The 20,079-nt window shown below is 38.1% G+C and overlaps 1 protein-coding gene and 1 long non-coding RNA gene across 12 annotated transcripts in view; one reads left to right on the top strand and one right to left on the bottom strand.

Annotated features, from left to right (window-relative positions):
* The window catches only part of CEP290 (centrosomal protein 290), a 44,921-nt gene that overhangs the window by 20,296 nt on the left and 4,546 nt on the right, over positions 1-20,079 (bottom strand). For 8 of the 11 annotated variants that reach the window (XR_008332529.1, XR_008332530.1, XR_008332528.1 and 5 more), the window contains exons 6-30: positions 19,774-19,917; positions 18,899-18,952; positions 17,985-18,137; positions 17,118-17,300; positions 16,724-16,813; positions 16,523-16,645; positions 14,525-14,545; positions 14,306-14,429; positions 13,263-13,435; positions 12,541-12,703; positions 11,589-11,689; positions 11,378-11,465; positions 10,705-10,817; positions 8,769-8,853; positions 8,309-8,451; positions 7,204-7,368; positions 6,656-6,805; positions 6,033-6,148; positions 5,408-5,510; positions 4,784-5,014; positions 4,149-4,322; positions 3,611-3,722; positions 2,808-3,013; positions 1,986-2,137; positions 49-160 (exon numbers count right to left, since the gene is read on the bottom strand). Coding sequence is in view for 8 of the 11 variants with exons in the window: in XM_053406761.1 (XP_053262736.1) it covers positions 49-160; positions 1,986-2,137; positions 2,808-3,013; positions 3,611-3,722; positions 4,149-4,322; positions 4,784-5,014; positions 5,408-5,510; positions 6,033-6,148; positions 6,656-6,805; positions 7,204-7,368; positions 8,309-8,451; positions 8,769-8,853; positions 10,705-10,817; positions 11,378-11,465; positions 11,589-11,689; positions 12,541-12,703; positions 13,263-13,435; positions 14,306-14,429; positions 14,525-14,545; positions 16,523-16,645; positions 16,724-16,813; positions 17,118-17,300; positions 17,985-18,137; positions 18,899-18,952; positions 19,774-19,917 (3,279 nt within the window). In the remaining 3 variants the exon portion in view is untranslated. Of the gene's footprint in view, positions 1-48; positions 161-1,985; positions 2,138-2,807; positions 3,014-3,610; positions 3,723-4,148; positions 4,323-4,783; positions 5,015-5,407; positions 5,511-6,032; positions 6,149-6,655; positions 6,806-7,203; positions 7,369-8,308; positions 8,452-8,768; positions 8,854-9,184; positions 9,278-9,761; positions 10,335-10,704; positions 10,818-11,377; positions 11,466-11,588; positions 11,690-12,540; positions 12,704-13,262; positions 13,436-14,305; positions 14,430-14,524; positions 14,546-16,522; positions 16,646-16,723; positions 16,814-17,117; positions 17,301-17,984; positions 18,138-18,898; positions 18,953-19,773; positions 19,918-20,079 lie in introns of all 11 variants that reach the window. The other 3 variants (XM_053406753.1, XM_053406754.1, XM_053406757.1) reach the window with 2 other exon arrangements.
* Positions 12,098-13,007, top strand: LOC128422599 (uncharacterized). The gene is made up of 2 exons (XR_008332533.1): positions 12,098-12,231; positions 12,676-13,007. It is a non-coding gene; the product is annotated as an uncharacterized LOC128422599 (long non-coding RNA).

Consider the following 20,079-nt stretch of genomic DNA (forward strand, 5'->3'; position numbering starts at 1 on the left):
GTGTCACAGGGGTGAATGGTTATGCTTCTAAGCAGAGATAGACCATACCTGAAAATCCAAAATCTGCATTCTGAGCGATTCCACTTCTTTCTCTCTGGATTGCTGGCGATTCTCCAAAGCATCAACTTGCATCTTGGCAATATCAGACAGCTCTTTTAGCCTAGCAAGACAAGTGAAACCTATTTAGTAAAAAACACTGCAAGGGTAACAGTATTCTCTTTTTCTTTTCCCCCCAATATGCAAATAATAAAAAACAGTACTAAAAGGATATATGTTGAATGGAACTGCTGCACATTTAAGGCTAGCAGATGAAAATGTCTAGCAGATGAAAAAGCTGTTTGAGCCTCGATGCATAAAGACTGTTTACAGGTTGAGAATGTGGTTAAAACCTGAAACATTGTCACAACAGCACTGTCACTAGGTCCATATGAAGTGCCACATGGAATAATTGTGTCACATAACACTACTGAGTTTTGATGATATAAATGAGCTGTTTACATTAAGTTGTAGCCCACCACATACTGGCTGCATTCACATGCAACATGGTTTAAAGCTATGTGGACAAGCTACAGCAAGCCTGAGCAAAAGACCTGGCTCCCAACACTCCCCCTTTTGCATTCTTCTGGTGAAAGGACATCTTCAGAGTTTAGTTTCCCTTTTAAATACTCTTGATTTAGGATTACATTTCAACCAGGTACATTTCATAAGAAGCCATTTTCAAACCCTAGGTTCTGCTGGCTTGTGAAACCATTGTTTGATCCTTGGTTTGTGCATAACGCCAAGCCAAGATTCTGTAAAACTGATACTATAACTTAGCAGAGGTCTTCTGAATACAATGGCAAAGCAGGGCTCATTTAAGCCAGGCACTTCATTTGTGCTCATGGAGCTTCATCCATACAGCACTAAACCATGATTTCACATTACAGTCATACCTCGGGTTACGGCCACTTCAGGTTGCGTCTTTTTGGGTTGCTGACCACCAAAACCCAGAAGTACCGGAACGGGTTGCTTCCGGGTTTTGGTGGTCGCGCATGCGCAGCAACCCATGTGTGCGCAGACGCAGGTTGCGAACGTGCATCCCGCATAGATCACGTTCGCAACCCGAGCATCCACTGCACAATGCAATCCAGACCACTATGATAAACACATGTAGGTTTTTTTAATAGCTGCTTCCAAACATAAGATTCTATTCTGTGGAATTGTATAGGTTTCAGCTGCTGCTGCTGTATCATTTTTTGTAATGTTTTTATATATTTTTTATATATTTTATACCTGCACACTCTGCCTTACAGGCCTTTTCCCACCTCGCCTAAGAAGGCTGGGCCCTGACTGGCTTCAGCTACAAAAGTTGAGGCTGTTGAACAGACTCTTAGGTTGTGATACTGTTTTTGTATCTTTATTTTTGCAATTTATTATTTATGTGGGAATTTTAAATTTGGTTGTGTACTTTCTGATGTGTTTTATTTGTTGTTTATTTCTACCTTTGTTAATTTGTAATTATGTAAATATTTTCATGTCATAAGCCACTGTGAGCATGGTTTTAACTATGGAAAGGCAGAATACAAATACAATAATGTGTGTATGTTTACTCTTTTGATTATTTTATCATAAAGCTGCCTGAAAAAATGACCGATAAAATTTTAATTAAACAAAACTAGACCCCAAAGAGCAGCATGCGTGCACAATTTCAACATTTCCTTTGCAAATCTTTCCCAAAGACCTCCCAATTACTCTTTAAACTTCCCCCAGGTCATAAAGCAGCTCCAGGATGAGGAATGGTTGGGTTTTAAAGTGAAAAACCAGTGTCATTCCCCACAATTTTCCCTTTAAAAGGCTCCCATGACATGTGTGTGTGTGCATATAAGGGAAGAGGGGAGCAGTTCTAGAGGGAAATTCAAATAAACTTGGAAGTATTCTTCCCCCCACACACACACCTCTTCTACGCAGGGCTGAAATCAGAGTAATGCAAGAACCTTTAAACTTACTTTGATACTTCAATCTTGAGCTCAGTTTCACTTTTCTCCAGGTCCATAATTCGACGTCTATCTGCCTCGCTGACTGCTTTACTCACACTGCTTGACAGTTCATCTCGCAAAGACTGTTCCACTTTCTGTGCTTCAAGGTTGATCTTTGTAAGCTAAGAGACATGGCAGGTTTGGTAAAGATATTCAGAATCGGAACACTACATTCAGTCCAAAACAACAACAACCTATTAGTACATGGGTAGCCAACATGCATTATCAGGTGTTTGTGGCATGCTTTGCTAGGATTGTGAGGACTCGTGGCATGCACAGCTGGCTGTAACGTAGAACACCAGCATGTCTTTCCTGGGCTGAATTTCCGCCTGCTCTGACTACTTCAAGATACAGGAGCCTTACAAACACTAACTACAAACAATCTTGGATTCAGCTTGTGATAAACTTGCCCCCAAACGCCACTATCTTAGTTCATGTGCCTGAAGAATTAACTGGGGGAGAGAAACGGAATGAGAGCCTTTCAGCAGAATGCACCAACATCCTGTGTATTCACATTAATCCACAGTTTATTTCAAACTACATTTTAAAGTGATGTTTGGCTTAGTCATAAAGCAGTTTCTTCTAGGTGTTAGGAATTTGTCAACCTTATATGCCTACTTTCCACCTTACTCAATAGTGTATCTCAAACAGTGCAACATCTCTAAATGCATCTAGCTCCAAGAAACTATTGGGGGGGGGCGGGGGAATGATAGGAGTAATTAAAGAGAACAGTATGCTAATGCATTTTCCAACACTTTAAGCAAACTATGTAATCACAGCTCAGCAGCCAACCTCAGCAAACTTTGTTTCCAGTTCAAAATTGCGTTCTTCCACTTGTTTTAATGTGTTTCGTAAGTGTTCATACATTCGCTGAGAGTGCTCTGCCCTTTGCCTTTCATTTAGTTCTTTCATTTCCAGCATAGTAATTTTCTTAGAAATAGAAACAATCTCACTGTTTGTTATGGCTTTTGTGGCCTTATCTGTAGCACTGTCTCCTCCTACAAATTGACAATAATATAAATGGAAAAGTTTAGTGACAGACACATTTTAAAAACAAAACAATATAAAATCTGCAGTACGGAACAGAGGCAGAAATCTTCAACTTTTTCAAAATATTTAAAACATCTTCTTTTGCATAGTTCAAAACTGGAATATCATTTATAATTGCCCTTTACCTTGTTTAGTTATTATTACTTCCCTTTTTCATCAAAGGGACTGGGTTGATCTTTTCAGACTTTGGCAGAATCTTGACAGGATATCTCACTTCTAATACACTACAGGGGTTGTCTTTGCAAATAAAACACTCTAATAACAGGTAAGTTGTACTAATGATCACAGATGCCTTTGGGGATATATTGAGATCAACATCATTTTCCCTTTTATTTTTCCCTTTAAAAAAAGTTCTAGGCTTGTGTGAATACCATTTAAGAATACTAACAAGCTTTCAATTGAATGTTTGGATTCTTGTTAATTTCAGAATAAGGCTTCCTTGTGTTTCAAAATGTTGTTCAACTCTACATTTTAAAATACCAGGTTTAAAGAGAAAACATGTATCATCTCATTGCAATAAAATGATCATAATACAATGCACTCACCCAATTTTGCTGTTTGCTCCCAAGCTTGTTCAAGTGTATGAAGTTTCTCTTTTGTAATTTCCAGCTCCTTGTTTAAAGACTCAATCTGTTCTTTCAGGGATGCATTTTCACGCTATATGGCATGGCAAGATGTGGCACACCAAAAACAATTTAAAGACAAATTAAAATATAATAACAGTTTAAAAACAAAACAAAAATATTGCTTTGTGCAAGCAGTGAGAGAATGTTAGACACCAATTAAAAGAAAGGGATCCATCCATACAGTGCTGTCTCCCAAGTTAAAGTGTAAGTAGCTTTCAAAAGAGATCACTATGAAGATCACACCTAAGTATATCCTTCCCTCTCTGTTTTTATAGTTAAAGCACTAGTGGTCTGTAATAGTATTTGGGAAGGACAATAAAAAGATTGTTTTCCTTTCAAATCCTGCCTACAATATTAGACAGCTGAATCTTCTGCTGGATCTGCACCACCAGCATAAAATTGAGATGGAGAAATGTAGATAATCTAAAGTTATCTCAAAGTAGCATGGTAGTATTACCTCTAAGTGCTCCAAATTAGTTGTTCTTTGAACAAGCAAGTTATCTTTTTGTAGCATATCCCTGTATTTAGCAGTTAATTCATTATACTGCTTATTAGCCATTTCCAGATCATTCAGAGGTACACAATCATCCAACGCTTTCTGCAATGCTGCCATCTTGAAAGTTGCCATTTCCTGAACAAAGAAGGAAGAAACAGTCTATATGGCATTCAAAAAAGGAGGAATGCTGAAGGTGCACACAAAAATACTGCAGCAGGTCACTAGGAATATAGAAGCCAAACTGTACTGTGAGAATAGCTGTGGCATATATTGAAAAGTGCAAAAACAGCTTGGATTTTGCAGACACTTGGAAAGAGTACATGATAAATCCTATTGAAAAAGAGAAGTATCGAGGCTCCACACAATCAGGACATCTGATCTGAGTAGGAATATGACCCATATGGTGCTCTTATGAACAGCTTGTGTGCAACACTTGGGATTCCTTTTCAAATGTTGGGTGGCACACAGTCGGAGCTGCCTGAGGATGTGATGTTGGAAATGGTTCAAGAAGCACAATCTCACTGCTGTTTTGCATACAAAAGCGTCTTGCACACAATTGCCATGTGAGCAGAGCTGGCATGATATATAAAACATACCTTGAACCTTTGCAAACGGCCAATCTTTTCTCCAACTGCAGCCTCCACAGCTATTAACTCGGCCTTCATCTTCTCATTCTCTTTCCGGAGATGCTTCTCCATTTCAAGTACGGTTGTGTACTGCCTTGCTAGTGACCTTTCATTTACCCTCAGAACAGTTATTTTTCTACTGTAGTCTGCAAATAGCCGTTTAAAGTCATCGCTATTCTTTTCAAGTGCATCTAATAAATTCTGTGGGAAGATTAAAAATGTCACTGGCACTGTGTTGTGAGTATTAACACGTATTTTAAGCAGTCAGTGGCCTTGATCTAGCTAAACAGAAGCAGATACATTGGTGCATAACAGGCCTCTTCTCCCCTCCTCCCAGTCCTATGCAGTCCTGGAAAAGCCACTCCAGAGAACTGCATGAGATGAGACATGGGCATGAGAGAAATCACTGCAAATCTCCCCTCAAAAACCTTGCCAGACCCCACGTTATTTTTTATAAAATACTCCAACCTTTAGAAACAGCTTTTCAGGAGATGAAAGGGCTCCTAGCAGGAAGCAGGTGGGAAAACCTTGTTGTCTCATGTGGAACTTGTAATTCTTGGCACCCAAGCCCATGAATATAGGATCACTACTTACATAATATTCTTTTATTTTTACATCATCTTGCTCCTTTTGATGTTCCAATCTTTTCTTTTCTTCTTGTATTTTTTCACCAGCAGTATGCCAGTGTTCCCTTTCACTAAAATAAGTAAATGGATGTTTAGTAAAACACATTATTGCAACTATTGTGTCATATTGTGCTAGGTAAAATCTGAAGTCTGAAAGTTCAGAACAAAAGATTTATAAGCTGCCAATAGAGAGGAAACAGATTTTGGAAAGAGCAAGTTAACTTCTCCATCATTGCAGAGCATGGCTGAATATAAGCATTATGTACTAGAGATGAACAATCTTTGACACCAGAATTATTAAGGGTATTTGAAACCCTTTTAATTAATTTATATTTATTTAATATGAATAAAAAATGTATTAATAAACGTTTTTATTAAGTACTAATTTATTAATTTTTATTAACAACATTAGTTTGCTGCCCCATAACTGTTCTTTAGGGGGGGAAATACAATTTTTTTCCAAAAAAGATAAAAATACACTATTTAACTGTAGTGTTTGATTTTATGGTTGCATTGTAATTCACCTAGACACACCTTATTTATTGTAATTCACCTTCTTTGGCTACTATACCAAGATATAATCAGAATTATACCTTTGATATTCTTTATACAGCAAGCCTTGCTGGTGGCGGGCAACTGCAACTTTCCTTTTATAGTCTTCTAGCGCTTCTTCTAATTTCTTCAGCAGCTTCTCTTTATTTTCCAGTTCCTAATGATACACATCAAATTAATTGCATGACATATCTCAGCTTCAATTCTAACGGATATAAAATATATAAAATGGAGTGCCTTCCTATAGCTATATGCTTTCTGAATTAAAATATTCTACAAAGACTGACCTCATCACATATATTTGTCTGTGGGAAAAGTTGCAGTTCAAGATGTAATATCAGTTTTCACCTTAAATAATAATATCAAGGTTATATAAAAGATATGTGAACAGGATTTTGTTCCTTTCACTATTACTTTAAAAACCATTGATGAGATACTGAACTGCCATGAATAAGAAACTTTGAATATAGAATGCTCTGTTTTTCATTAAAATACTGCATGGCTTTGAAACCACCATGGTATATACATACATATGCACATACGTGTGTGTGTGCGTGTGTGTGTAAGACAGAGAGAGAGAGAGAGAGAGAGAGAGAGAGAGAGAGAGAATGGACAGAGGTAAACATGTTAAGATATACCCACTAGTCAATTTTAAAGTATTCACCTGCAAAAGGTATATTAAATATTCATTCTGTGAATTTATTATGTTTACACTAGATGGAGCCATTCCTTCCGGAAGATTTACTGCTTTGAACACCATACCAGCATCTTCTGATTGCCGCAGCAAATGGATCTCATTTTCTAAAGAGGCAACCTGAAACATATAAGCAACAATAGGGCACAAAGAATCACTGAAAAACTAGATCGTATATAGTATATCATTTACATGTATTGCAAAATATTGTCATTACTAGCCAGAAAGCTTACACCAAATAAAAATGTTTCTGAAGCGCCACAATTTTTAAAAAGCTGCTTCCAGTGATGGTCAGATGAGCAGCTGTTTGGGTGTGCAGAAGTTACAGCATCACTGTCAGGGTCCCAGTACACACCCATAATCCCCCACACTAAAGCAGCACTCTTTCAGTGGGTCTACCTTTGTCTATCAATCAAATCTTGCATGACACATATGAGGAGCTGTGGATAGAAACCCATGTGTACTTCACTTTGTATTGCTACCCAGGCTACTTTTGAAGGCTAAGATAGCCCGCATACCTTGGCATTTGCTTTTGAAAGCTGATTGGAAAAATTCACTGCTTCTTTTTGTGCTTCCCTCAGTTCCTTCCTTAATTCTTCATTTCGTCCTGTTAGTTGGTCAACTTGCGTCTTTAAATGTATGCTAGCATCGAAGTTTCCTTCTGTATTCTTTAATTCAATTGCCTGCCAACAATTGATTCACCATAAAAGAAAGTAAGTGCTTTCCATGAAGTTAAACTCTCTTCTCCTAGCCCTACATGGAGATACAAGTCTGGTAATTCTTCCCATGCATAGAATGCACTCTTACCAATCTCCTAGATTCCTCCGTTAACAAACACACGCCAATTTCAATTAAAACTATATAAAGCCAAACAGTAAATCTGGCCATTTAAAGAGTAAAACATGCTATCTGCATGAGGAAAGGAATATTGCAAAGGTGTGATTCTACATATGGCAAATGTATTGGGGGGGGTGGACCTTTTCTGCAACAGTTAATTCCATTACCACATGATTTGTATAGCGTTTTAGCACACAGGACAGACAAGATTCAAATTGGGAAGTGCAGCTCAGTTGCTTAGCCGCTGCACTACAGCAGCTTGACTACTAAGCAGATTCCCCGAGGGCAGACTACAGCAATCCAAGCTACAAATCCCAACGCCCATCCATTCAGTCTTTCCTTTCTTCCACTTTGCCTATCAAAGGGAGAAAGCCAACGCAGATTGGCTCTTCACACTAGGTCATGGCCCTGCAACCATTTGCTGAAGAGGGATAAGAAAGGCTCAAGAGAGATACCCCATGCCTTCCAGTGCAGACCATGTCATAGTTGGAGAGAACAGCCTCTCCAGATAGCAATTATGTAGGAAGGAAGCAAAATCCTTAGAATTTCAACACGAGTTTGCAAGCACCTGAACTATATTTTTGCTGCCTTTGTTGTTTCAAAAAACATTCTTTAACCCGTTCAAAGTATTTGGTAAGGATACACTTTCCCCTCCAAAACCCAATTTCCTTTATCATCTCATACCTATGTCATGATGTACATAAGGCAAGCAATCATGAAATCTTTTTAACGTTTTCAGCTAAACAGATTCAGCTAAGCTAAGTAAGTAATGAAATACAGACTTACATTTACTAATCGTTCCAGACTAGGAATGATTACAGCAGTTTCTCCACCTTTCACACCTGGATCTTTCTGCATGTCCTTTATAGCTTGTAGGATTTCTTTCATGCCTTCTTCAAGGTGCTTATTTTCTTGTACCAATTCTTTTACTGCAATTACATTACATATAGTTCATTTCCACACACTTTGCAATGGACAATTGCAAGTTCATATGTATTTCAGCTGGTTTTCTAGTTATGGTATCCACACTTCCAAGAGGAGATATTAATGAATTTTAGCAAGAGTTGTTACTCAAAACGATTCATTCAGAAAATATTTTCAAACTTGGATTCTTTAAAGTCAATGTAAATACTACAAGGTTTGTAAGATTTATAAAACAAAACAACAAGATGGTGTATTTTTGCCAGACTCATTAACCATTGCTTTAGCACTCTTATTGTATAGGTAAATTAAAATTTATGCTTACATTTCAATTGAAACTTGGCTATTATGGCCCTGTTTTGTTCCAAGTCCCTGTCACGTTCATTTAATTCTTTGGTAAGGTAGTTATTCTGCCAATAAAAACAGAATAACCATTAAAAAAAGGGTTTCCAGAACTTTAAAAGAGGTCATTTTTTAAACTGAGTTGTTGAAAAAATGTTAAATGAGACAAAACATCATATCGAACCTGCATTTTGAACAATGTATGACAGCATATTGCATTTCATGTATTTCAAACAAAACAGCAATAATAAGAATAGTAATGTTTTTGTAATAAAGGAACACTACAATTTGCATGACAGTATATTCAGTCAAAGAATACTAAGTTATTAGAAAAATACTTATTAGTCTCTTAATATGGACTATCATGACTTTATCTGTCAGGTGGAAACCCTGAACTACCTCAAACTCCTGGCTCCTGTGTCTGTCAAGCTCTAGCTCTGCATCTTTATTCAGGGTATTCTTGGCGAACAAGTCTTTCAATATCTGCTCTTTCTAGAGAACAAGTAATAATTAATGCATTTGAATTTCAACTCCTAAAGAATTTTACATTCTATATGTCTCACAATTTAGTTTTAACTATTTGTAGTTACCTTTCATAATGAGTTACAACAAGGTATCTATCGATAACACAGTCACTGCTGTTTTACTGGGAAGTTTTTTTTTGTAATAATGCAATAATACCACCATTCTCAAACGCTTTTATGGGCGAGTACAGCCAATCTTAACAGCAGACAGTGACAAATAATTGGTTTGGGTTTCTGAAGTCCCAGTCTTTGTGCCTTTACTGTGGAAAGCATATATATGTATTTATTACATGTCTGCACCTTCATCTGCATCTGTATTGCAGTGGATTAGTTTTAAATATGAACTAAGTTTACTTGGTAATCGCTTCAAGATGTTTCAAATGAAGCGATTCATAAACAAAACAAATCAATTATGGAAAGCACAAATTTAAGCACATATGAAGATGTCTCACCTCTGACCTAAGGAACATTAATTCACTCCTCAACTGCCTTATAAGACTCTCAACTCGATCTATCTGATATGTATTCATTCGCAGGCCACAATCAAGTCCTTCATCCATGTGTTCTACTGGCCATGATTCTGGAAAATAGATCTGGTCTTTCCCCATCTCTCTCATATCAGTTCTTAAATCCAACAATTTTATTTCAGAATTGTCCTTCTCATCTCGCAACAGGACCTCCTGCACTACGTAGGAGGACACTGGCTTTCCAAGCAGAGAAAGAGGCAGCCCTTCCTGGAAATCCAGTGACAGGGTCTGAACCCGAGATGCTTCAGGTCTCTTCATCTGCCTTTCCTGTCTTTGTCGTCTTTTACTAGCCCTTTGTTTCCCTTGCATAGCAGAAAATGATAGTGGACAGTCTGCTCTCAGTTCTTTCGATTCACTGAAACTGACCGGACATAAAGCTTTCCCTAGCATTTCTTTAGATTGCTGCTTTACAGAACTGTAAAGTTCCTCTACTGTAAAAGACTCGGAGCCATCACAGTTATCAGTCACTTGTATCTCTGAATCAAGATGAAAACTCAACTGAAAAGAAAAGAAGATATGCTTTCACTTTTTCAGAGAAATCAATTTTTAACACATTCCAGATCTTCTCAATACCTTCCTCAAAGTTTTACTTTTTTCCTCTGTTGCCTCCCACAACTCTGAGGGGAAAGAGTATTGTTTAAGGAGAAGCTATGTTTTTCTTTCTGTATTACACTAATGCTATAAAGATTAGCATTCATTATACGTGAAAGCAATTAACAAGATGGCCACACATTAAATAATTTCAATATAGATTTTTTTGTATACAATGCTTTGTTGTTGTTGTTTTTAAAAAAGATACTTTGATGATACTCCAATCTAAGAAATCAGTCAAAATGGAATTTGCAATGAATAAAACCTAGGCCATTACCTTTTCTTTAACCTCGTCAACGTTAACTGTACTCATAAACTCATATTTACTCCTCCTCATCTTCAGATCTTCAGTAAAGGTATCAATCAGCTGTAGGTCATCTGTATCCAATCCTAACCAGAACAAAGTTTACAAGCAGTACTTTAAAATTTAAAACAATGCTCAGTAGCAATAAAAAGTCTCAAAAGCAAGTCATGTGAAAAAACTCTGTACGTAACTTAAAAGAAAGATCTCTCATTATCTCTGAGGAGCCTGCACCACAAAAACATTGGTCCTCACACATCCAACCTGATTTAGGAAGAGATTAAGGGTCTAGATAGAACACAGATAGGAACTGGCCAGCCCGGATGCCGAGATCTCACAGGAGGTAGATATTGCTTAAATGAAACAACAATTTAGCAGATCAGATTACCTAGGAAGGTTTAGCATCTCCCTCTAGATATATATTCAAAGGCAAATGCTATAATCATCTGTTTAGGACTGTCATAGAAACCAAAGACCACACTAGATTCCCAACAAGAGTTCAATGAATTTGAGAAGGAATGTTTAATTCGTTTCCTCAGCAGTACCAAAAAGTCATTATTCAGACTGTTCCAAGAGATAAACAAAGATGTTCTTCTGGAATCATCTATTGTTTGCTGCATGGCGCAAAGTAACTTCAGAGACAGCCTACCTAATGTTGCAGCTCTTCTTCCTTTCTCCTGAGCCAGTTTACGAATATGCTGTTTCAGGGCAACTCTTTCTTCTTCTAGTCTTTCAATCTGTAATGTATTCAAATGCCCTGGTATTATTATTATTATTTCAATCTTATTGGAACGGTATGGAGATGAATCAACTGAGATGTTTAGATAAGAAAATCACGACTATGTCCATTTATCACTTGCCTCTTTCAGCAGGATTTGGTTTTCAGCCTTGTACTGCTGCTGTTTCAGTGCTTTGCTGTTTCTAAATTCCGTTAAATCAATCATTGTCTTGGGATCAAGACCTGAAATGTAATACATTGCAAAAATTTGTATATTCAATTAGAATTCCAGTCAAGGATGATGGCCTGAGGGATCTAGGGTAGGGAGGGAATTGTCGTCCTACATATCACTCAGTTGGATATTTTTGCTAAGATCCTCATTTAGCCAGCCACACTAGGAGCAGTCCTTAGCTGTTGCTTTCAGCTTGTTCATTAAAGGCAGCAATATGCTCTAGAATTCTCTAACTGCACTCTCATATACACTTATGAGCATGCACTAGGTGGCAGTTCTAGACGCTTCCTAACAATGGCAAATAAACCAACTCTCAGATCCTAGTGAAACGTTTCTCACACTGTCCCTGGTGCGGCAGTGAGAGACTACTTCTTCTGTAATTATTTGCACTTTCCACTTTTGGCACAGGGGTCATAAGCCCTGGATCTCTTGCTCTGAGGGAAGGTGGGGAGAGAGAGGACCCAACCTTTTGATTACATGATGTCAGATGGTCCTTCCCCACTGCCACAAAAAATTCTGCTGTCCTTGTCCTAACACTGGAGCTTCAGTGTCAGTAAGTCAGTAAATATGGGTTTGCTAGGGCATACCAGGGGAACAACTGGTTCCTAAAGATCCAATGCCTTTCCAGTGTCCCAACATGTTCCTAAACCAGAGCGTATGATAGCCGTGGAACAGGGGTAGTTCAGTCCCATTTATTTCACTTCCATTGTTTCCAGTGAGAATAAAATAAGGGGGAAATGGAAAAGAATAGAGCAGCACAAGAGGATCAATTGCTTTCAGTTTGCAGTCCCCCTGGTCATAGGAAGGTTATCTAAGGGCCGCTGTACAATTAAATATCTCCAAGAGTTAACATGATACATACCCAGTCGTCCACGGAGGTCTTCATTTTCATCAAGAAAATCATTGATTTTAAGTTCAAGTTTGTTAACTTCTTTAATTAATGTTTCAATTTCATGATCCCTTATTTTAATTTGCTTTTTAAAATCTTTTATTTCAGCAACAGCATCTTCCAGGCCATAAATTCCCTTAGAAAAGGAAAAGCAGATAAACTAAGAAGTGCATTAACCAAATGGATTAACCAAGAAATATAGTAACACAAATTCACGGAAGATAAGGCTATCAAAGACTACTAACCATGATAGATATGTTCTACCTCTACTGTTGGAGACTTTTGAATACCAGCTGCTGGAAACCACAAGAGGGAAGAGGGCTGCAGCTACAAGCTTCCCATAGGCATCTGATTGGCACTATGAGAACAGGAGGCTGGACTAGATGGGCCACTGGCTTGATATATATATGCATAATTAAACTTAATGAATTTTCATCTTTTCTGTGGTTCTGCTGTCATGATCACAAGACATCGACCTATTAATGGTCTAACAACTTTGGCTAATTTAATATATTCAAGAGAAGGGGCAGATCTGGCATGGACAGAAATTATAAATAAAGAAAAGGACTCCAGGACAAGATTCTTTCATCACCTCAGGGACATATTATTTAAAAGTATGTGTGACCCATTTAACAAATTTGCTATTTGTCTTCCCCATACCCTTTTAGAGTATTGTGTCAAATCAAACTACATACCGATTCATAATCTCTCATTCGTTTCAGAGTGTCAATAAGTTCTTTGTCCTTCTCCCTTGCATCAGCTTCTGCAAGTTCTGCTACCATTTCAGCTTCTTTGGTTTTCTGTTCCAACATATGTAATTTCTCTTGGATGTTCCCAATATGGCCCTGTTGAGCAGAAGATGACAGACCTAAAAAAATACAACAGACATCCATAGAAAGTTGGTGAGAAACTAACTGGAAGACATACTGACAGTGAATTCAAATTAAGAGACTCATAGCAAGTAACAATCAAACCTCCTTCCCATCATATATATCTAATTCAGGAAGGGGAGAGCATATAAAAGCAGGAGCTTCTGTAAGAACTTGCTTCCATGCAATAAGCAGGACCAGAACTGGGTGAGGTTTTCTCCAAAGGAAGGTCAAACATCTGCAGTTATAAGGACAAACCTGCCTGTGGAATGTGTGAGAACTTAGGAAGAATGGTTTATATTCATAAATGCACCATAAGACATAAAACAGGAAATGAAATATCCATAAAAGGTTCAGGCCATTGGTAGGGAACCTCTGGACTTAATTAGATCCAGCAGGACATTTGGAATAACCAATACCTACCTCTCCCATACCTAACGTCCTCTGATGCAGACATGGGGAAAGCTTCAGCTACTAGGAAAGGAAGAATCCTCCTTCACAGCCATGGCTTGAAGTTTTAATCACCTGACATCATATTAACTCAGGTGATTGACTGGTGGGTGGTTTGGCCCACTTGTGGAAGTGGCCTGCAGAGGACTGGCCTCTGCATGTGGCCCTTCAACTGGTTGAAACGTATCATTATGAGGCCATGCAGACATAATGTTCCCACTCAGTAGTGGTCCACAAGAATATGTGCTTTCTTGTCTCATGCACAAAATCCACAGTATTAGTCACGATAAATGGGTTCAGCACAGACAAGAATCATGGTTAACACTAACCAAACTTGAGTCTTAACCAGGTTATAAAATCAATTTCAAATCCAATCAAAACATATGGCTAAAGTTACACAAAACACATAAACAAGTTACTTTTTTCTTTTTGAAGTTCTCTTTTCATGTCCTCAATAAGCACTGCATTCTTTTCCATCTCTTTCGTATACTGTTCAACCTGTTCCGTGAGCAGTTTGATCTGACTGTCTCTTTCTTGCACACCCTGAAAAAATATAATTTCGTACCTATTTAATAGCACTGATAATAAGCCATTAAAAAACAAAAGATCAATGTTAAAAGAAAACCAGAAGTACTTACAACATAGAGTTCTGATATTATCTAGAAGAGCGACAAGGAAAGGCAAAAGCAGCAAAAATAAAAGCAGAGAGGTAAAAATAAAATGCACATCCTGCATCATCATAAAAACGAGGCACTTTTTTTAAAGCTAAACTCAGTTTAATTTGTACTCTGGTCCAGACAGATATTACTTACCTTATACTGTTATATGAAAACAGAACTAACATTTTAACTGCATACAACAGTTTTTTTCATAATTTACTCTAGGGTAACATATGCCAAAGAGCCACATGTTAGTTACTATGGGTGCACAGTACATGCATGTGAAGTTTCCACATTAAAATTATAGCATGAGAATTTTCCAGGGGTCCACAGATTTTTTGGGGAGAAGTGCTACCACCACCCCTCACTCTGCACTTTTGGAGAAAGTACAAGCAAAAGGTAAACCAGAGGTTGCTGTTCATTGTTGAAGGCCCCGCAGGCAGGAACAGGCAAAGAAGTTGGCATGCTTTCAAATAGGGCCACAGTCCCACTGATGAATAGTGACCCTCAACTTCAGAGCTAAATGTTTAGTGTCTGAAGACCATAAGTTATACTTGAAGTGGATCCATTGAAATCAATCATCTCAGGTTAGTTTAAATTCCTTGATTTCAATGTGTCTATTCAGTGTGTGACATAGTTGGGTATAATATAAGATTATAACATAATAAAATGTAAGCATGTGAAAGAAGGTATAGTTCATGCTGGAAAGGATATATAGATGTTTCAGCTGAGTTTACAGTAAGTTTTAATACATGCAGCTCATTAGAAAATGAAGCACTGTTTTAACAGATACACATTCTTGGTCTACAACACCTATTAAAATCCTAACACATGGAGAAGTCATCAGATTTCCCCTCCAAATGAAACTTAGGTTTCATATTTCGTAAGTAGGAACCAGTGACGGTGAACCAGTGAACCTACTCTATAAGTAGGAACCAATCTGAACCAGTGAAGGCGGTGAAGGTCTAGTGTGAGTGTCTAGTGGTGGTTGGAGGATGGATGGTGGCTAACAGATTGAGGTTGAATCCTGACAAGACAGAATGGGGTAACTGTACCCCTGAAGGACCTGGTACACAGCATGGGAGTCATTTTGGACTCAGAGCTGTCCATGGAGGCACAGGTCAATTCTGTGTCCAGGGCAGCTGTCTACCAGCTCCACCTGGTATGCAGGCTGAGACCCTACCTGCCTGCAGACTGTCTCACCAGAATGGTGCATGCTCTAGTTATCTCCCACTTGGACTACTGCAATGCGTTCTATGAGGGACTACTTTTTTAGGTGACCCAGAAACTACAACTAATCCAGAATGCGGCCGCTATAACTGGTGACTGGGAGTGGCCACCGGGATCATATAACACTGGTCCTGAAAGGCCTACATTGGCTCCCAGTACGTTTCTGAGCACAATTCAAAGTGTTGGTGCTGACCTTTAAAGCCCTGAACGGCCTCGGCCCAGTATACCTGAAGGAGCGTCTCCACCCCCATTGTTGAGCCCAGACACTGAAGTCTTCCTCTGAGGGTCTTCTGCTGGCTCCCTCACTGCAAGAAGCGAGGTTACAGGGAACCAGAGAGAGAGCCTTCTTGTTAGTGGCACCCTCCCTGTGGAACACCCTCTCTTCATATGGCAAGAAAATGACCAACTACATGACTTTTAGAAAACATATGAAGGTAGCAATGAATTGGGAAGTTTTTAATGTTTGATGTTTTAGTATGTTCTGATATGTGCTGTGAGCCAGCCAGATGGGCAGGGTAAAAATAATAAAATTATTATTAGTTAGTATTATTAAGATTAAGATTACATAATACATTGTACACTGAAAGCACATATATTGATGGTAAAATCTGTAATATCGCCACTCTAAAACAGGGACATAAAGTAAACTTCTGTTCATTGTGCAGTACTCTATACTCATGCATAGATTTCTAATGTTTGTTTAACACAAATATTTGTTTGGTTTCTTCTTATTGGACAGAAAACTACCTGCTGGAGGGCCATAACGCTGCTCTTGTCAGCATCAAGGTGGGCCATTTTCAGTTTTTCTCTCAGAGTTAACAACATTTGCTGATACTCAATGATTTCTTCATCTTTAGAAGCCAAGATTCCCTGCAAAGCAGAATATGGTAAGGTGGAAAATCTTCACCAAACATAAATCTTAAAAGGTAGCTTTTAAATATGCAATACCTTCCATTCTTCCACTTTTTCATTCACAGCTGCCATGAGAGGGTCATCTTCTTCATTCTTTGCTTTAAGTTGCTCCATTAACTCATGCACCTGTAAGATACCATCGATATATGATGCATGAAATATGACGTATGAAAATACAAGCTATGAGTGTATTACTCCAGATGCATTAACAAAGGGAATCAATGGTAATCCAGTTTTTACTCTATTTGCTCACTGGATCAAATACTTATTTAATAATCAATTTGTCATCACTCAGTGGTCACGCAGGATGTGTCATCTTTCTGATTTGATCTTTCTGTTTTGGTCCATTGTATTCCAATTTTAAGGTCTTTTATAGTTGTACAGTATCTTTACTAATCTGCTTCTGGAAAGAAGGTAGGTTACATTTTACCTGAAACTTATACTGTTCCTTTTCCTTTTTCAGTTGGTCCACAACAATGTCAGATTGCTGCACGATAAGCTTCATTTTATTGTACTCATCAGTCATCTTTTCCATTTCTTGCACCGATTCTTCTAGATTCTTCCTCATTTCCTGATTCTGAGCCTCTAATTTTTCATTAGCTTCGGTCAAACTCTACAAATTTAAAAGTAAAATATTTATAATGAGAAACCCATTTCAAAATTGAAAAAAGCCAGCTCTGGCAAACTCCAAAATGGACTGATAGAGCCAACCCTGGATCCAAGTAAAGTAGGATTAATTTTTACCACAAGACCACCACAACTGACAACCACTGCTGAATCCACTGAAATATATTACTCACTTACTTCTTAGCCCCAAAGTCTAAAACAAAGCCATCTGCAACATTAATAATCAAGAGATCTTAAGAGCCATATCCTAAGTGTCATATTAACGTCCATCTAGAAAAATTGGAACTATGCCATCTTCATATCAGCAGAAGATACAAAATTCACTGAATGCTGATGTTTTAAATTCTTCTGCTATTTTCGTGCTGCTGATTGTATCAATATACAGCAAAAAACAATTTGAATAATTTTTAATACGCTGATACTTATATGCTGTTTTGGTCATTATCGTAGAAAAGCAGGATAAAAATAAATTAAAACACCACTGTAACAAATTTCTCTAGTTATTGAAAGGTGAAGTACTCATCACAATAACCCAAATTCCTAACTAAGTATCCTTGGCACAAGAAAGACTCCGAAAGTCCACTAGATAGAATGATACAGTCCGAAGATTTAAATTAGATTCAAAATTCTGAAAGTAAAGACAAGACAAGGGCAACCCCTTTAAGTTTACCTGAATTTCATCTAGATACTGGACAAGCTCAAAGTTCTTTTTTGATAACTGTGACCTGTAATCTGATTCTTCTCCTCTTCGTGAAAGAAGGGTTTCTTTTTGTGTATCTATCTGTCTCTGATAGTCAATTACATCCTGACGAAGTTGTTCATTCTGCATAAGACAAACAGGAGGAATTGGGAAAATTATACAAATCAAGCATTTGAAGTGTGCCAACAAATGCCACAAGTCAATGTGTGATCTACAGTATCTGAAACAAACTACAATATCACACACAAATATATCCAATAATCCTACAAACTATTAAGCTGAATACTCACCCTCTTTTTTCTTCGCTTTTTCTTCAAAGGAAATAGAGTAGAATAAGAAAGAAAATCAAGGCTAATTAACATATAACTTAGGAAAGCTTAAAAGTAAAAAGAAGAGAGCTGTTCATAATTGGCCAGGAAACATCAAAAAAGCACATTAACAGCGTAATGCTATGAAATTTATGTTGGCAGTGGCTAATAAGTTAAAGTGAGAGGTCTTTGTGCAAGAAGGTGAGGACTTCCTTTCTCCTTGCATCAGAATTCACCCATCGCAATGATTTAAATCATTCCAAATTCATGGGCCTAAATTTAAAAAATATATTTAGGACTTGGATACAAGCCAGAGGTAAGAGATGATAGACAGACAGCAAGTTAGAAGGACAGTGCCTGATAAAACAGTTGTGACAGTAAGACAAAGAAAACAAGCAGGTTATAAAGAACACCTATGAAACAGAAAATACTCCTTAGTAACACAAGTCCTTGCCACCCTACAACAGTCTCACTCTAAATTATTTAAAATACTATTTTAAACCAGAGGAGGGAGGGAGAGCTGCATGCATGGGAGGAAAGGTCAATCAAACATTGATTCCAAAGTTCTTCACTAACCTCCCTTCTCAACTTGCTGTTTTCATTTTCTGCATCCTCATTCCGAAGAGCAAGCTAAAAGAACAAAATTAGTTAGCTAGGAAAATGTATCAAGTACAAAACGAAGGCATATTTTCCAGAAGTATCAACACTCCTGGAGTACATGAATAGTAAATATTGTATTATATATGCATAGATAAATAGGTAAATAGATACACACAAACATACACACAGGGGGAGGGCAGCTCCTGCTTGCATTTCTCATCAACCCTTCCTACCAACTATCCCAACAACCCCTTCAATGCTATTGCCAGTCCTCTTCCTTTACAACTCACCCAAAGCCCACATCCCCTCACAGCTCCTTAAACGAATTCAACTGATCCCAGCCTACCTGCCAACCCACCCCCACCATATTGCCAATCCCTCTCCCCTCACAGCTTGCTCCAATCCCAAGATCCCTCTGTACTGCTGCCACTGGGGAGGGGCAGGGGATTGAAGAGAACAAAATATTTCATCCCTTTGCCCCTCCTAAAACTGGACAAGACTGCACTGCATTACAGTGGTACCTCGGGTTAAGAACCTTGCTTCAGGATGAGAACAGAAATCGTGCTCCGGCGGTGCGGCAGTAGCAGGAGGCCCCATTAGCTAAAGTGGTGCTTCAGGTTAAGAACAGTTTCAGGTTAAGAACAGACCTCCGGAACAAATTAAGTACTTAACCCGTGGCACTACTCTATATTTCTAAATTCCTGGTCTCATAGTGCATACACAACCTCTGTTTCGTGCAAATGCATACATCATTAACTTTTTTCCATTTCTATTGCTATTATTCAATACAAGTCTTCAATTTTATATTATTTTCCACAGTTTTACAGATGTCTGCTTAAAATACTGCATACCTGTTCATTGACTTTCTTTTCTTTCTCCAGCTCCTTCTCCATATCTGCCAACTCTCTGTCTTTTTGTTCCATCTGCCTTTCCAGCTGACGGATCTCATCACGCAAAAAGCGAGTATCACGACCACCAGTAGATCGATGTGCTACCTTAAAACACCATTAAAATTTAACAAGCTGTTAATGTGTTTCCAGTTAAGGTAAGCAGGACAGTACAGAACTGTTTTAATCAAAATTTCCACACACACACACACACACAAACATTTTGCATTCATTCATTCTGCACAAGTTGGGAAAAGTCAGGTTATACCT

This window comes from Podarcis raffonei, chromosome 10 (assembly GCF_027172205.1).
Source record: "Podarcis raffonei isolate rPodRaf1 chromosome 10, rPodRaf1.pri, whole genome shotgun sequence".
Taxonomy (NCBI): domain Eukaryota; kingdom Metazoa; phylum Chordata; class Lepidosauria; order Squamata; family Lacertidae; genus Podarcis; species Podarcis raffonei.